The sequence below is a fragment of the Heptranchias perlo genome, chromosome 22, assembly GCF_035084215.1.
Source record: "Heptranchias perlo isolate sHepPer1 chromosome 22, sHepPer1.hap1, whole genome shotgun sequence".
In the NCBI taxonomy this organism is placed as follows: domain Eukaryota; kingdom Metazoa; phylum Chordata; class Chondrichthyes; order Hexanchiformes; family Hexanchidae; genus Heptranchias; species Heptranchias perlo.
The window spans coordinates 10,836,207-10,853,823 of NC_090346.1; the positions used below are offsets into that span (position 1 = coordinate 10,836,207).

At 39.8% G+C, this 17,617-nt stretch overlaps 1 protein-coding gene across 1 annotated transcript; it reads right to left on the reverse strand.

Annotated features, from left to right (window-relative positions):
- Positions 1-2,957: 2,957 nt before the first annotated feature.
- Positions 2,958-8,268, reverse strand: LOC137340469 (transcription factor SOX-8-like). The gene is made up of 3 exons (XM_068002918.1): positions 7,451-8,268; positions 5,682-5,938; positions 2,958-4,892 (listed from the first exon to the last, which is right to left on the reverse strand). Exons 1-3 carry the CDS (start codon positions 7,891-7,893, stop codon positions 4,165-4,167), a joined length of 1,428 nt encoding a protein of 475 aa, XP_067859019.1. The 5' UTR covers positions 7,894-8,268; the 3' UTR covers positions 2,958-4,164.
- Between the last annotated feature and the right edge of the window lie 9,349 nt (positions 8,269-17,617).

A 17,617-nucleotide genomic window follows, 5' to 3' on the forward strand; every position in this document is an offset into this window, starting at 1 on the left:
TCTGTGCACGAGTGGCTAACACACAAGCACAGATCCTCTGTCCCAGTGGTTAAACTTTACATGTTTTGAGAGTGCAGGAGACACCATTCATGTTGTCTACACATTTTAATTAATTGCAGGTAGGCTGCATCCAGTTTGATACCACAGTGGAGTTACACCCCATGGAGTGCCAAACTAAAGTATGAGAGTACTCTCTCCATTGATTTTAAAATTCTCATCCTTATTTTCAAGCCCCTCCCTATCTCTGTAACCTCCTCCAGCCCTACGACCTTCCGCGATCTCCTCCAATTCTGGTCTCTTGCGCACCCCCAGTTTCCTTCGCTCCACCATTGGCGGCCGTGCCTTCAGCTGCCTGGGCCCTAAGCTCTGGAATTCCCTCCCTAAACCTCTTCGCTTCTCTACCTCTCTCTCCTCCTTTAAGACGTTGCTTAAAACCTACCTCTTTGACCAAGCTATCCTAATATATCCTTATATAGCTCGGTGTCAAATTTTGTTTGAAAATCGCTCCTGTGAAGTGCCTTGGGACGTTTTACTACATTAAAGGCTCTATATAAATGCAAGTTGTTACTGTTGTTGGTGATTTATTGGCAAGGATGCAGGATTTTTGGTAGCAAGCAAATAAGATGGCGTCTGTTATCCCAATGTTCAATTGGAGAAAGTTCTGGTTCAACGACAAGTTGATGTCAGATAGGCAGCTGATAACACAAAGGTGGCTATAGAATGGAAGGTGGTGGTGGAGTGAGAGAGCTGGGCATATGTACGGAACCAGATCCCATGCCAGCAGATAAAGCTTGCAAGGGTTGGTATGTAAATAAGGAAAAGTAGGGGTGCAAGGATGGGACCATGAGCTACTCCAGGGTTGACAACCATGGGGCAAGAAGAGAAACCATTGCTGGAGGTGTTTTGGCTGCACTGGGACAAGTAGGAATGGAATCAAACGAAGGCAGTCCCCTGAAGGTGGACCACAGAGGCGAAGTGGTGGAGGGAAATGGAGAGACTGAGGACCACAAGGATATGATCAGTGATTTTGACTCGAGTAGTCTCGATGCTGTGAATGGGACATAAACCAAATGGAAAGATCCAAAACAGGAAATTTTAGAGCAAGTAAGCATGGAGCTGGGTGATGATTTCTGTTCTGGATGCAACATCAAATAGCCCAGACGTCATTAGACTTGCATATTAAACATTAATATTTAATGGTTAAACATTAATATTTAATCAGAACATTGATATTGGCAATGCACAATCTGAAAAAAACAGCCCTACACTGAAATAAGAGTAGAAAATGCTTCAAACGTTAACTCTATTTCTTTCTCCACAGATGCTGCCTGACTTACTAAGTATTTCCAGCATTTTCTACTCTTATTTCAGATTTCCAGCATCTGCAGTATTTTGCTTTTGACTGAAATAAGAGTATTCAATCAGACATTTGGTATGGACTGTATAGTAAAACTGATGAGAAAGTGTAATTAGTCACTGGTCTAGGAACTTTTAGATAAACAGGTGGAGAATGTGCAGTAATATTGGTTTATTATTTGACTAAAAGGCCAAAATAGCAGAAAATCATTTTCCATTGGTTCCAGGGTAACCTACTTTATAATAGGTGGGAGCTATCAGTATGTTAGTCATGCAAATAATTGCAGTTCTAAGCCGTTAAACAAGCAGAAAGTGACCACTAATGTTACATTGCTTTTCACTCGGTGGAATACTTGGGGGTTCATGTATATATATATCGAGATATATTTATGTCTTTTGGATGTGACGTAAAACCAATGTCCCATCTGCCTTCTCAGGTAAACGTAAAATACTCCATGGCACTATTTCGAAGAAGAGCATGGGAGTTCTTCCTGGTGTCCTAGCCAAAATTTATCCCTCAATCAACATCACTAAAACAGAATATCTGGACATTATCACATTGCTGATGGTGGGACCTTGCTGTGCGCAAATTGGCTGCCGGGTTTCCTACATTAGAACAGTGACTACACTTCAAAAAGAAAAGTACTTTATTGGCTGTAAAGCACTTTGGGATGTCCTGAGGTTGTGAAAAGTGCTATATAAATGCAAGTCTTTTTTCTTTCTGTATATTATATAATAAAAAGCGGCATATAGCGTGCACTTTCTGCAAAAGTGTCACACTTCCTGTAACACTTTCTCCAATTTGATGGTAACAGCCCTATAGTTATAAAATATTCTATCCTGACTCATTATGAGCAATGTTATAGGAAATCTGGTTGTGTACATCATCTGTAAGACTTGTGGGACATAGCCCACAAAGAAGCTTTTAATCCCTTTTAAAATCAATTCTAGTTTATATTAGAATAAGAACAAAATGACTGCATTTCTAAGATTGTTTGAAAACGATTAAACTTGAAGAAGTACAGGTTTACCAAAAGAAAAAAAATCTCCCTTGAAAATGATGCAAGAACATAGTGACTACACTTCAAAAGTACTTCATTGGCTCTAAAGCGCTTTGGGATGTCCTGAGTTAGTGAAAAGCGCTATATAAATGCAAATCTTTCTTTCCTTATAAACAAGGCAGGTAGCTGTGCAATTTTGTTGAGCATTCTCCCATGTACTGAAGAAGTTAGCAATACAGTAAACAAATTGAAATATTTCAATTTGTTGCTCGATATTTTCATGTTTTAAAAGGTACTTCACTCAAAAGTCCAACACGATAAACCCAAATCTGCCAAAAATGGACATGATTTTTGGAGGCACAATTAAAAATAACACACTGGGTCATTAGATCTTAAACCTCAGATCGATCTTCAGTGAACATGACAGAGCCGGAAACTGATCTTTTAGATTATTAATCGCCGTCAGATTCCTCTCATTCCAGATTTAACCTTTTACTGTCCAACAAAACTTTTTTCTAAATTGAATATGAAACGTAATTCTTTTCGTTAAAAGTAGATACACCAACAAAATACAGTAAAAAGCTTTGTTTTTAATCTTGACAAATTTTACCTGTACAAAAGTTAACATTGCTTAGTCAGAAATTATTCTGCATACCTCTAACAGAAGATTCTAGTACAAACAGAATGGTTAAGTTACAGTTGATTTTTTTTTCAAACTTTATACAGAAAACGGTTTGCAAAAAAAAGGAATTCACCAAGAATATCCTTGCCAAAATGAACACTTTTTTTCCAAAAATAGAAGTAAAAATTAACGTTAAAAAAAATCAATTTTTTTTAGTTTTGCAAACATTTAAAGGCACAAGTTAGCACTTAAATGGAAAATGAGTTTATATGCTCAGCATACAATTGAAACTAGAAAACAAAAGACAGTATTAGACTACACTACTTATCGGACAGCGTTTGTTAATATAGGTGCAGTTTTATTGTAGAGGAGAATTAAAAGATTCACAGCTTGTTGGCTAAAATATCTGGTCCCCAAAAGCCCGAGTTGACAAGGAACAAACTTTCTTAGAATTTCTCTGTTAGAAAAGTGTTACCATTTTCTCCAGAAACTCAGCTAGGGTGATAAACACATGATTCCAAAGCATGTAACATGTTTAATAAGGTACGGCTTCCGCTCCGATTCAGAAAACAGTTGGCACGCCAATCAAAGTCAAGAAGTACCTCCCATTCCCATGGGAAATAAGTCAACAGACTTATTTTCCCTCAAGACAGGCTCTCCATTATTACACATGAACTCCTGATCCCATGTGAAAGTCTTATCTCTTTTTGCTTGAACTATTCCAAATAACAAAAGGGAAAAAAATACAGAAATGATACGTTTCAAAACTCGAGGACTCCTCAACACTTGCAGTACCTCTTTTCACAAACTTAGGAAATAAAACAAACTGGAAAAAAAGTTTGCAGAATTTGACCAATTTCATTTAAGTGTACTTTGTCCTCACAGAGGATTTTAGAGGTTCCTATTCTTGTCTGTAATCGACCTGGAAATGCTTCTTAAATCTGTCCGGACCAAAAGCTTTGCGTTCCTTTTTTTTAAAAACTAAAAGCAAGTGGTGGTTTTCATTGGCCAGGATTGGCATCCTTTTGGATCAGCAGGCACTTAAACTGGAATGGCACAGTGCTCCACTTGTTCAGTCCTTCATTAGTGCATAATGCCATGGAAGACTGGTTAAGTCTCAAGGCTTCTTGAGATCACTGTTTCCCCAACCCCCCCCCAACATATTTCCTGGGAGGTGAGGACTTCCTATGGCCTGGTGAGGGTTGTGTAGACTGGTTGGTCCCAGTTAGTTGGGCTGTGGGATGGAGGAATGGACAGAGTATTCAGGAGGGGTGAAGCATAAGGGCGGCGGGATGAATGGAAATATGGGTACTGGTAGATGCTCGAAGGGTATCCAGAGTATGGATTGTAGTAATTGGGACCCTGGACGTCTGAATAGTCACATTGGGAGCCAGAAAAGGCAGCAGCAGCAGCACTGGCAGGAGTGCAACCCTGGTTACTGTAGGAGCTATAATCGGTTTGAGGCGAAGAGCCATGCTGTTGGTCACCGTAGTGGCTTGGGCTGAGCTGTTCGGTCTTAATGTGCGGCCTTTGCTGACTTGGTTCACTGGAGACTGACGATGAAGATGAAGAGGACGAGGCACTCTTATGGTTCCAGATGACTTGGGCAGTGCCGCTGCTGGTTATGTAGGCCGCACTGTAGGAGCTTGCCGAGTTCGGTCCGTGGCTGTGGTCAGAGGGGAGAGCCACTGCATGGCCATTCAGTGGTAGGTACTGGTCAAACTCGTGGACGTCAAAGGTCTCCATGTTGTTGATGACCTCGCTGCTCAGCTCACTGATGTCCACATTGCTGAAGTCGATGTTCTGGCGGCCAGTCTCCGCCATGTGGCGCCCCTCCCTTTTCAGCTCCTGCTTCGCTGTGTGGAGATCAGTTTTGGGGGTGGTGGGTGGTGTTGGGGGCCCTTGTGCGTGGCCTGATTAAGAACAAAAGAAAAGGACAAGCCTTTACTTAAAAGGTCAAAAATAGGCCAAACAATTACATGGTGGCAATCATGAGTGACCAAGAACTTAACATTTGAAAACCACTAGCAATTCTGTGAAATATTTATTTCTAACTCACATCAATTAAAAACTAAATTGTTTTAATTGTCAAACTCCGCTCATTTTATGCATATGTTAACATAAATTAGAAGGTCTAAACAATCTTATTTAGTAATCCCCCCCACCCCCCCCCCCCCCCATAGAGTTGACAGTTCTGCCCTGGGGGACTGGTCCTTTATGAATTGAAAGCGTTTACATGTTGGAAAAGAAATGTAAATTGATTGTTTTGCTGCCTGGCAGAGGAACTTGACTCTCAAATGAAACTGGAACCACAACAGTGCCGCAATCGAAAGTCTCGCTCCTTAACACAACTCTTGAGCGTGTGGCCACTCTTAAATAATAATAGTTTTTTTTTAAAGATTGAACATCTCAATTAAATGCTGATAAAATCATCCTCTCCTCTGAGATGCTTCGGTGCAAACACACGACGGCAAATTAAATCCCTTACCCCTGTCCCGTCTGTCAAAACTCGTTGAAAGAGGGTTTGAGCAATGAATGTTGCTCTTGAGATTCCAAGTATAACGCTGCTTCGTCCTAAATTCCCCCTCATTCTCCTCGCTTGCTTTACGTTTGTTCTGGATGCATTTCTTTAATGTATCCCTGTTTTTTGTCCCATTCTGCCCTGTAACGACCACCCCACCACCAACTCCCCATCTCCTCACCTGTGTGTTCAGACGGGTGGTGCCCATCGGAAATCATTCTCCCTCCGGGGAGGCTGTCGGACGGATGGCCGCCTTTGTACAGTTGGTTCACCTGTAGGTGGCTTTGCTCGGCGCCCTGATCCGAGTCCGCCTGCCCGTTCTTCACGCTCTTTCTCCGACGGGGCTGGTACTTGTAATCGGGGTGGTCCTTCTTGTGCTGGACTCTCAGGCGCTCAGCCTCCTCCACAAAGGGACGCTTCTCATTCTCACTCAGTAAACTTTAAAGTAAAACAAATCGATGGATTAGATTGAGCCTTACAGATATAACGAGGCTACTTTTCCTCCTCCCAGAGAATCATAGAAAGAGCTATCCAATTAGCCCCACTCCCCTGCCCTTTCCCCATAGCCCTGCAAATGTTTCCCCTTCACGTATGTATCCAATTCCCTTTTGAAAGTTATTATTAAATAAAATAAAAAAGTAAATGCTGCCCATAGCTCCTCTCTGCTACCGATCTCATCATTCCCCCTAAGTAGGGAATGGGGATTCCTATTTAATGAAACGATGTTTTATTGGTTTCCAGCTCGCTTGCTGAGAAATCCCTGGATTTTAGAAACGGATAGGTGATTCTGCACTTTCCTTAATCGGTAACCAAATGAATTCCGTCTCCAAAAAGTACTTATGTGGTCTGGGAAGCTTATCTGCGTCACTCAATTTGTAACCTAGTCTTAATAAAGGGATCAAGTGACCGACAAGACCGTCTTCCTTTCACATTGAGGGCTCAAATTCGTCCAATGGATCCTGACAATATTCACATGGCAGAAATTAAGTTGCCTTTCTTCTCCCACCCCTTTCTTAACTTTCATTCCTGGGTGTAATAAGTACTATTTAATGAGCTGAACATTAACATATGGGTTTTTGTTTTGCCTTGTAATCATAGAGGAACGTAAAATGGGAGGGGTTCGGACGCTGCAGACACTCTGCGCCAGCCAGTTCGACAAGAGCCGGGACTCCCCTCCGTGACAGCCCAGCCGCTGGGGATTGGGATTCAACCTTTGGCTATTTGCAAAGCCTCGACCATTGAATCTGCTCTCAATATAGATATAGATAGATATGGAAAACGGGCGCCGAAGCCCACGAACCAATTCCGTAAATTATGTTCAGATAGAATCCTCTCCCCTTATAAAAACTCCCAACATATCTTCCCGCCCGATAAAGTCACAAAACGAGTGGAATACAGATTTATAAATACTTAAAGCTCACCCTATATTACATGAGCTATTGACATTAAAATACTGTAACCAAGTGCTTTGGTCCCTATTCCTAGTGACTTGGCAAACGACTTCATAAAGATATCCTCTGGTCGGTATTTCTAGCGAAATCGTACTTAACAACCAGGACAATTCTTCAATCCCCCCAAAACGACTGCCAGATATTATCAATTGGGTTCATAACCTTTCAATTTGATAGTGTGAGGGGAGAAGAGATCAGGAAGAAAACGAGATACAAAACAGATATGTATCAAGATGGGGGAATAGATATTGGATATCAATACTGCGGCTCAAATTATGTTACAGAACTTGCATTTAATATAGCATTTATACCGTATGGTAATACTTGCATTTATATATTTATACCGTAATACTTACATTTATACTGCATCAGTTCTCTCAGAAACATCCCAAAGGCTCAGGGACAATCACATTACATTATATTATGTGGGTAAATATTTTAAGCTGCCAATTTAGTGCCGTATTTACTTCTCATCATCTTGTCAAGGGGACAAACTTACCGCCAGAGTTTGCCCAGGGTTTTGCTGAGCTCGGCGTTGTGAAGGTGCGGGTACTGATCCGCCAGTTTCCGACGAGCCGCCTGCGCCCACACCATAAAGGCGTTCATGGGTCTCTTGACGTGGGGCTTGTTCTTGGACGTGCCGTTTATCCGCACCGGCATAGGCACCAGGGTCCAGTCGTATCCCTTCAGCACTTGGCTCACTGCCTCTCGGATGCAAGCCGGGAAGCGCTCGTCCTCTTCGCCGCTCATCTTCTTGCCGTTGGCGGACGAGAGCGAACGGCGGCCGCCGCCGTCCTCCGACTCGGACATGCCGGCGTGATGAGCCTCGCTATCCGACATGGAGCCCGGGGAACCCACCGACTCGCTCTCGGAGCCGCTGCAACCCGGGCTGCACGCCACCTCCGCCATCATCTTATCGTGTTCTTCTGTCATGTTCAGCATCGACGTAGCAAATCCGATCGTCTTGTTACAGCCACAAATGTAAAAAAAAAATTGCAAAAAGATACTTTGCAATAAAAAAAATTGCAAAGCAAAAAAAAAACTTGTCTTTTTTAAAAAATAAAACTTTCTAAAAAAAAGTATTTTATTAAATTAAAAACTGCAACAAAAAATTGCAAATGCAAGTTCAAACAAAATCAGGATCCTACATTAAAGTCATGCTTCAATTTGTGCATTTAAGAAATAAAATGCAGGGCAAAAACTCCTTTGAGCAGAGACCTAGCGAGCGATGTCCACAGGAGCCACTCAGAGAGACACAGCTCGGTGCGAGAGTCCCTGTCAAATCGCCTTCGATATTCGCAGGGCGGCTGGTCACAGAAAACTTGGAAAAGAAACTTTTTGTCAGAAGTTTGTTTACGGCTACAGTATATCAGTCTCTGCTGCGTCTCTCTGATTGGTCCGTGTCGCCGTTCCTCTGATTGGCCCTTGCCATGGGATTCTCTTAAAGGGGTGATCCATATTTTTCTTCTTTACCTTTATAAAATTCAACGATCTGCCCAACTCCCTCAGAATCCTTTTAACTATGTAAATATTAAACGGGAGGTCACCAGAAATATTCGGCGTCAAAGCTATTGCCAAGAAAGGTTTTTTTAAAAAAATGAAACACAAAACATTTCAGTCTATAGACCATAATTAGCTTTTATTTTGCTTCCTAATCAGAAACAATGTTAAAGCATCTCGAAGCTCAATGACTTAATAGGTTTAAACGACATATACATATTTCTGTTCAAAGACATGCATTCTTTAAAAAAAACATTAAGTTGCAGTATTCATTTTCCACGCTAAGCGGCTCGCTATGTTCCTCTTTATTGTTGGATACTTATCTGTAACTTATTCAACTTTAAAGCATATGAACATAAGGCCGTAATTCAGACGATCCCATTTGTCAATCAGAAATAAATGGCTAATTATCTTTACATTTATGAATCAGTCAATTGGCACCAGCCTGTCAAAATGGATATTACATCTTTAAATGAAATAACACTAGGTCACCAAGGAAAACTACCCGCTAAACTCTCGTCCACTTCGATTGTTTTATTATTTTTTAAAAATCGTAAGTAACTTACATGCATCACAAACCGTGTATGTGTGTTTTATGGTTCATTGCAACGTTTAAACCTGTATTAAGTACTTTACACTTGAAGTATACAGGGGGTCCATTGTGATTGTCAGCGCTGGCAGTTGCAAAATTTGGCTCTGTAAGTGACCGTTTAATTACTATATCGCGCTCCGGCTGGGTTACTAAATACCAGGCAGTGTTATCAAATACTTGAAGCCACATTGAAGCTACAGAAGAGGAGTTGATGTGTAATCTGCCCCTAATTAAAATGTGTTTACTGACCTAGACGGTGCAGTTTAGCGATTTCGGAATCTGTTGCAAAACTATTAACGCTTTCCAGTATCGCACTGTGAATGTGGACAGATTCTCGGCGGTTAGTATCAACGCAAGTGTTTAATACTTGGGTTGTTTTGTGGACTGAAGTCTTTATGATACTAAATTATCAAATGTTTTCTCCTAGATACATAGAAGACGGACAAGACTTTTGTTTAATTTAGCTGTTTACTAAAAAGTATTTTCCTTGTGCTATATCAAGTTAGTTTCACATTAATTTCTGAAGAGGTACTTTTGGGGAGTATTGGTGAATCTCTCTCTGTCTTTCTCATTTGTAGTTTATTTTTGTTCTTTCTTTCGCTATTTGTCCCTTCTTTACTGTCTCTCATATCACCCTCAGCAATAGTTCTGCTGCAGCCGGAACATTTTGAACAATTGATATAAAAATATTGGAAGGTGGATTAATATCCAGACGATATTACTTTTGTTCGAAGTGTTAGCATAGGTCTAAAATAGAAGATAGGGAATCTTATTTTTACACAGATCCATTTGGAAAATATCTACCGTCCCTGAAATTCTCTTAGGTATCACTCCAGTAACACCTGTCAAAGGGTTCGGGTAAAACGCTAGGAGTTCGCACAGTTGGGGGAGGGGTGTTTGAGTTCTCCCACACTCCTTCGCTAGTTTCTTACAAGTGATAGTTATAAATTGTTTGTTATTTTTTACTCTGCTGTTTATAGTCTGAAGTGAGAACGTCTGGTGTATAGTTTAGACGACTTGCATTGTTTATTTCAAATTAAAAGGACATCGGGGGCAACTCAAATGTTATAATCTGTTGACTTAAATGTGAACATAAAAAGGACACCGACTTAGGAATATGATTTATATCCACAAATAATCTTAACGTAAACGTTTTAATGTAAAGATACATGTAATGTATCCACAATGCACTGGTTTATAAATATATTTCTGAAGCGATATGAACTAAATTAACGGGACATTTTTAATGTAAAGTGAATATTTCGTTCCTCTACTTCAGCGATGCCGGTAGTAAAGTCGGACTGGATCTGAGGTGCATTAGAGTCATAGGGTTTCCTTTAAAAATCAAATAAAAAGAAACAAAGCATGAAATTAACATAATTTGATTCTGTTAACGTCAGCTGATGTAAAACTGAAATTGACAGAGTCAAATGATGTTCATTTCATGCTTTGTTTCTTTTTATTTGATTTTTTTAAGGAATCCTCATGCTGAGGCTCACTCCAATATATATGCGCGTGTGAGTGTGCGGGTCACCAGTATTGCGCTTAAGAAAAAACTTGGAAATTCGACAGAAACTAATGAATCAAAACTATAAAAAGATGCCAATTTCAATCAGAATCCGTTGCAACCGTTTGTTCTTAAAGGATTCTGATGGTGAGACTTTTTCCAAGTGGAACTGTGAACCAAATTAATGACAAGAAGAATCGATCTTAGGGAAGTTTCCATGGATGTTGTAGTTTAATGTGACTTCTAAGGTATAAGACAATCCGAAGTCAGCAATGCAACGGTTTGAATGGGGAAGGTGCGAGATTTCTGTGAGGACCGATGTTTGACCCGGACTGATACCGAATGCTTTCAGCCTATTTTTAAGAGAAAGAGGGATCATATACGAAGGAGAACAAGAGTGCGAGTTTCGCTGGGATTATTATTGTCTTAATTTTCTCATTACACATTGATTGGATTGTTAAAATCTGCACAAGGCAGAATGAGGGAAGCTATCGATCAAATGCCCGCGAGTGAGTATTCTGTCTGAATTAGAGAAGGGTCAAAGGAAACGGAAACGATCTGTTGGGTTACAGTGTGTCTTTGTGTTTACTTCCAAAACTAGCTCTGCCTGTCTGTGCAATAAACAACGAATTATAGCAGGCATTACAAAAAATGAGTCCCCGATGTAGTATTCGGATGCGATTCAAAAGCTGAAAGCCATATATATATAGAGAGATATGTTTTAAATTGATCTTGGAAAAAATAGTTTATTACAAAGTAATGATCGTTCAGGGCATCGAATTGGGGGACGGAGGGAGACTTTCGGGAAGTGAGTGGGACAGGAAAGTTTATATAAGCGACTCACACATTTCCTGCTTCAACGCTTCACTAAAGAATCACCGATCACTGTTTTAACTTCTGTTCGATTTTCACCAGCGTGTACGTTACATTTTTACATCTTACTTGGCTGCACTTTCTGCCCCAATGTCACAGCGTGATATCGCATGGTAATAATTTATTTTGATTTATTTAACAATCTTACTTGTCAACTAAACTCAGACTAAACTCGTTGTGTGTTTGTGTTTCTTCACATATATAAATTATAAACACACACAAAGCACATGTTGCCTGATTATATTGCGTGGGTGTTTGCATCAGTGGGACAGAGCTGGGACCTCTGGAGAGGCCTGTTCTGTGCAGGTGTTTTGATGTTAATGTACCCTAATTATATGATACCTTTGTGATTGACAGCGTGCCACGAGTGTCACGGCCATTCAAGCCTTGTATTTCGAGACTGTTGTCTGACCTGTAATATGATGCTCATATTTTAAGACGTAGGCAAAATATGACAGGGCCAGATTGCGAGTGGATTTTACAACGTGTTCTTTTTGCAGATTGTTCGACATTACTCAATTATATGGTGCAAAAATTGTGTATATATATCCGCAGGAAAGTGGGACACTCTACTTCTGTACCGATTTGGCAACAAATCCCTTCCCACAAATTGGATGCATACCTTGTTATTTTAAGCAAATAAAAAGACTGCTATGGATTAATAGAAACTAATGTGAATTTATTCTTCTGACTAGTTTCCAATCGGAGTGTTGGCACATCGCATCTTCGGTCCAGCAGTCGAAATCTCAGACCATCGGCAGATCATCATGTGCCATGGTTGCACCCAGCAGAAGTGGTACAGGGTAAAAACATTTCAAGGGAAATAAGCTTCCCCCCCGCCCCCTCTCTCTTTGGATCATCAGGTTTTAATATCATTATTAAACAGTAAATGTAGATAAACATATAACGTTACAATCACTCAGTCAATCAGAATTCCATTTTTGTTAGAATTGATGATAAATAATTCCTTAATCGTGTGATAATATTAACTCACGAATGGACACGTATTGTGTGTAATAATTGTAATATGTAAATCAAAAAAAGTGTTAAGATTTATTCTTTTTTATTTTATGAAATTAAACAAGTGCCGTTTCAACATTTATTCACTTTCCACAGACTGCACTGTGTAATCCTATTTGGAAAAAAATGTAAATTTCAGCGAAATGAGGAGTTTATATTTTGCCCTGGGAATGTTATATGTCTGTCTTATTCCACCCAACCTTTAAGGAATAAATTTGCTTTTGTGTTATTAAGGAATAAACTTCAAGTCATTTGGAAATTGAATGTTCGGCTCTCTACAAGTCTCTTTATGCTGCAGGTTTAATATGTCCTCTTTCTAAAATGCCAAAAAGAGCTTGTGGTTACTCTATCAAAGGCTCGTGTGCTGTTTAACATAACTTTCTTACCAACGTAAAGTATAAGCCGTCAAACGAGGATTCCTGTTATTTATACCCGCTGTCGGTTGTAGTCAGCGTTATAATTCCCCAAACCCGTTTACAGTTAATTGCAGGCATTTAATTTTGGATGAGACCCAATTATTTTGTAGGTTTCATTTCGCACAACTGATCCTTTCAAAAATAAGTATGCACTGCACCTGCACGAAACTTTACAGCGTCAAAAACACGTGGTAACTACGTTTCACTGTAGTTACCAAAGGATTTCAGTTCCTTAGGTGGTTGATTTTGACTATTTCAATTATCAATATATGTCTATTACCTGGAATTAATCAAACGTTGCTTGTATTTAATGACAGTAACATAGGAATAGGAGTACGCCATTCGATGAGATCATGACTGACCTGTATCCTTACTCCATATCCCTAATACCTTTGGCTAGCAAAAAATCTATCGATCCCAGATTTAAAATTATTAATTGAGCTAGCACCTACTGCTTTTTTTGTGGGAGACAGTTCCACACTCCTACCAACTTTTGTGTGAGGAAGTGTTTGCTGACTTCTCTCCTGAGTGGCCTGGCTCTGATTTTAAAGTTATGTTCCCTTGTCCTCAACTCCCTCACCGGGGGAAAAAAGTTTCTCTCTATCTATCCTATCAATTCCTTTCAAAATCCTAAAAACCTCAATCAAATCACCCATTCATCTTCCATATTCCAGGGAATAAAAGTATAGTATATGTAATGCCTCGTCATAATCAGAAAGGGATGTTTTGTCTATTGAAAGGTTAAAATGAAAGCATTCTTCGTTAGAAATATACTTATGTTCATTAATAGGTATTTGTATTATGATTTTTTGAAAAATAGTAAACCAGGAATTCCAATATCCCACCATCACAGTTAATCGTGGTGCTGTTTCAGCAGTATGGCTATTAATATAATAAACAGATTCTGGACAGCTCAAAATGTGCCACCGAGTACTGACTTTAAATGTTTATGAAATCATGAACACAGACGGGCGAACGCCAGGCTGTCTTGCGCCTGACTGAAGGCCGGTTTGTACGTGCTGGTTGTAGAAAGACTTAAAGTGTCTTTCGAACAAAAGGACGTAAACAAAACTGAATCAATCAGTTTCCTAATTTTTTACATTGCACAGACCTTCAATTGCATGATGTACACACGAAATTAATTGTCAATTATCCGCCCTCCAGCCTGTTTTTATTGCCTTTATATTGTTTCCAGTGTTTAAATAATTATTACATAGACAATGGTCGATATTTAATTTCATTATTCGATCTTAAATTCTTGGTAAGTTCCATAACAGTCACGAGAGTGCCAGAGTATTTAGAAGGACAGGCAACAATGTTTAACAAATGAAGGGAGATAACTGCAATGCTTCTTTGACCAGCGACTCATTGCATTCCCCCGCAAATACTTTTGTTAGATACCCAAGTGTTTGATGTTCGTCACGATAATAACGAATGTCATTTGCACGGGTTAACAGCCAGGTCATCCAACTTAATGGCGACTGGGATAGATTTGACTTATTTTCGTCTAATGATCGCTTGCATATGAGTGCGATCAAATGAAATAAACTGGGAGATAATTGGAGGGTCTTCTGCACATAGGGAGGGCTGTTGGGACTTGTATTCAAACTCATTAAATGATATTTCAAGTGCAGAGGTGCCCAATAGTTTCGTTCTAAGCTTCGGAAGTGGAATGGGTGAAAAAATAATATCCTCTAAATCTCGCAGTTCATAGACTTCTCAAATTATGTTGTTTTACTTAAAAATCATTTCATCAACAATAAGAAATAATAATAAAACGGGTGAAACCATTCATAAAATGTTACAAATGATTGTAGGAAAAGGTTTACATTAATACCCATCAACTAGCACAGAGCGCTGAAGTTTAAATGATGTAATTTAGTCCACACTCAAGAGCACAGACGAGTTTATTCAATATAAGAAGCATAAAGGTCTTCTTTCATACCCGATTCGACGGAGCCTCTGCCCTTGTCAGGTCAGTTATTTTTGAAGGGCTGCCATTCTTGCATTTCATAAATTCCCTCTGTGTCGTCTCTCTCCCCGCCCCCCCCCCCCCACCCCCCTTTGAATGACCGCTGAAATCTGCTAACAGTATCCTTCGAGAGACACCGTAAATTTTACTAGTAGCTGGAGTGTTTTTTTTAATAAACTGGTTCATAATTTCAGCAGAACTCCCCAGGATTCGCCAAACTGTCTGAACTTACCTGTCTATAAAGGAGTTGTTATCAACTGCCACAAACCTCTTCGATTCTCACAATATGATAGCGGGGTGGTGGTGATAAGAATACGGCACGGGAGGGGGGGAGGAGTAACAGAGAACATTGAGATATTGGGTTGGTGGGCACTGAATTTATTCAGGAAGCTTCAAAGACTCAAATTGGTTTGATAATTTGGGTTTCGGCCAGCCGGATTGTGAATTGTCAGCTCTCATGATTTCCATGAATTGTATAGAGTTCATATTAAATGGAACACTGTCATGTTTAAAGGGGGATCTTTGGCGTTTGGGCAGAGATGGTACCTGCAAGGATTGAACACTGTGCTGCTGCTATGTCCCAGGGATGCAGCAGTGGGGGCTTTTTGCAATGCGATTCACTGCATCATGAATTTCATTCATATTGTTCATATTCTTGCTTTGCATATTCATCAACACCAGGGAACGATGATACTCTTTAATTGTTTGACTAGATTTTCTTGTAAAAAGCGATAGTATTTATACATGTGACCCATTGTTTTGTAATCCGTCAGAAGAAAAAATAACCAAAGTCAACTCATTTCTACAAATATTAGCTTTCTTTTTCACTAAATACAGAAAACACTGTACAGGTACATACGGGCATATATAACACAGACATACACACACATCAGAAAGATATACGACCTATAAAGATTTCTGTATCTATTGTGGAAGAATGTGCTCACTTATTTATGCCACCAAGACTGCGATATTACATTCCTTCCCATCTTAACGGGGATGCTAATGTTACAAGTATTGATGGTAACTATTTCTCCTAGTTCACCTCTATGGGATTTACAGTTTGTACTACAGGCACCGACACTGAGTGAGACGTGCAGCCAGTCGACGCCAGTTACCACTGCTGACTGCACCTAACCTACATGTTCGTTCACAAAGGTCTCAAGCGCATGGGAAGAGCACCATTCCTTCGGAGCTAATCTCTAATGTTGCGAGAGTTTCTGTCAAATCATTTTTTTTTAAGTGTCAAAAGTAAGTCAACGAATTTCCCAAGAGGCTCAGGTGTCAGCCTGGACACTTTTAAAGTGTGGCTTTTAAGTTATATTGCACACTCGAAACACCGAAGCAAAAAGTAGTAATATATCCACATAGCCTTAAAGTATAACAATATTTTAAACCGATTGTGTTTCTAGCGTTGATAGGAAGAGTCGTATTTGCCAGCCATTTCCTGGACCAGACACTCTGGGTTTAATAAGAAAAGGGTTTAATTGCAGTATGTTTACTCCATAACTTTTACTATCAATGGAATCTTGACTTTAATTATAATAGTTTTAGGGAACAATGTCACTCGGGCAAAAAAACCGTGTGACATAATTCACCCATGACTGATAGATGGAAGGAATATGATAGCGCAGTCCTGGTGGCCTAAATAAGCGAGGACACAGTGTTCTGACTAGCTGAGTAAGCAAGCAATTGAAAAACATAATTAAATGGAAAGAAAAACGAGGAATGCATCGAAGGGAGTGGGCTAGGTGTTGGATTTCTAATTTTCCTTTAAAACTATTGTTCTACAGCCTGTCTGTTAGCTGTTCATTTAAAAAAAAACTTTTGTTGTCAACAACGACCGACACTTGTTTTTCGTACTCATCGTTTTCCTACACACATATAACGTTTATTATTTACATATCCCGCCAGTTAGCTGCAGGTGTTTGCAGTTTCTGTTAATGGGACAATACGATGAGTGTCTGTCTCCACACACCAGAGATTTCAGATGATATCAGAAATTATGCTTCACTCTGTTGGTTTTCCCTTTGGAGGTCAAGAGACCTTGCTATCCACTCTTGTCTGTAATATTCGTTGTGATGTGTTAATAGTTGGAACATGTGGAGTTGGCTTTGGTCCATTTTCAATTATCTTTCCACTCGGGGTAGGTGCCCATTGATGACAGGCTCCCGCAATTTAACACGTGACATGAATTCAGCACTTAAAAATGCTATTACGTCATATGATTTGAAATGTTGCAGGAAGGTAACACCATCTATTTTTATTACACCACGACTGTATCACAATGAAGTGTTTGCTTTGTATCAAAAGACTTTACTGCACTACACAATGGTGTAGCGGCAATGTTCAGAGTGAACTGTCATCATGTAAAGATTTTTTTGGGGGGCAGGTTGGAGCATGCAGTCGCAGAAAAGTTTGCTTGTATCACTTTATTTAGTGGATTTTTCAGCATTTTGGAGTGGACTTTATATATGTAAATATTTTCTGATATATTTTGCATATTTGTTTCCTCTATAAGAGACTATTTCCAACTAAATTGGACTGAAAATTATACAGGCGAATCGTGTACATTGTGGTCATCTTAGAATCACAGAATCATAGAATGGTCACAGCACAGAAGGAGGCCATTTGGCCCATCAAGCCCGTGCTGGCTCTTTGTGAGAGCAATCCAGTTAGTTCCATTCCCCCTCCCTTTTCCAGTAGCCCTGCAATTTTTTTCCCTTCAAGTATTTATCCAATTCCTTTTTGAAAGCCACCATTGAAGGGTATTGACAAAATCATAT

What these genes read in the sequence shown, in the direction of transcription:
- LOC137340469 (XM_068002918.1), bottom strand. Translation starts at nt 7,893, where the DNA reads ATGCTGAACATGACAGAAGAACACGATAAGATGATGGCGGAGGTGGCG. An exon ending in ACCCTGGGCAAACTCTGGCG is followed by an intron (nt 5,939 to 7,450) that starts GTAAGTTTGTCC and finishes TTTACTTTAAAG; the next exon opens with TTTACTGAGTGAGAATGAGA. An exon ending in CCACCCGTCTGAACACACAG is followed by an intron (nt 4,893 to 5,681) that starts GTGAGGAGATGG and finishes GTTCTTAATCAG; the next exon opens with GCCACGCACAAGGGCCCCCA.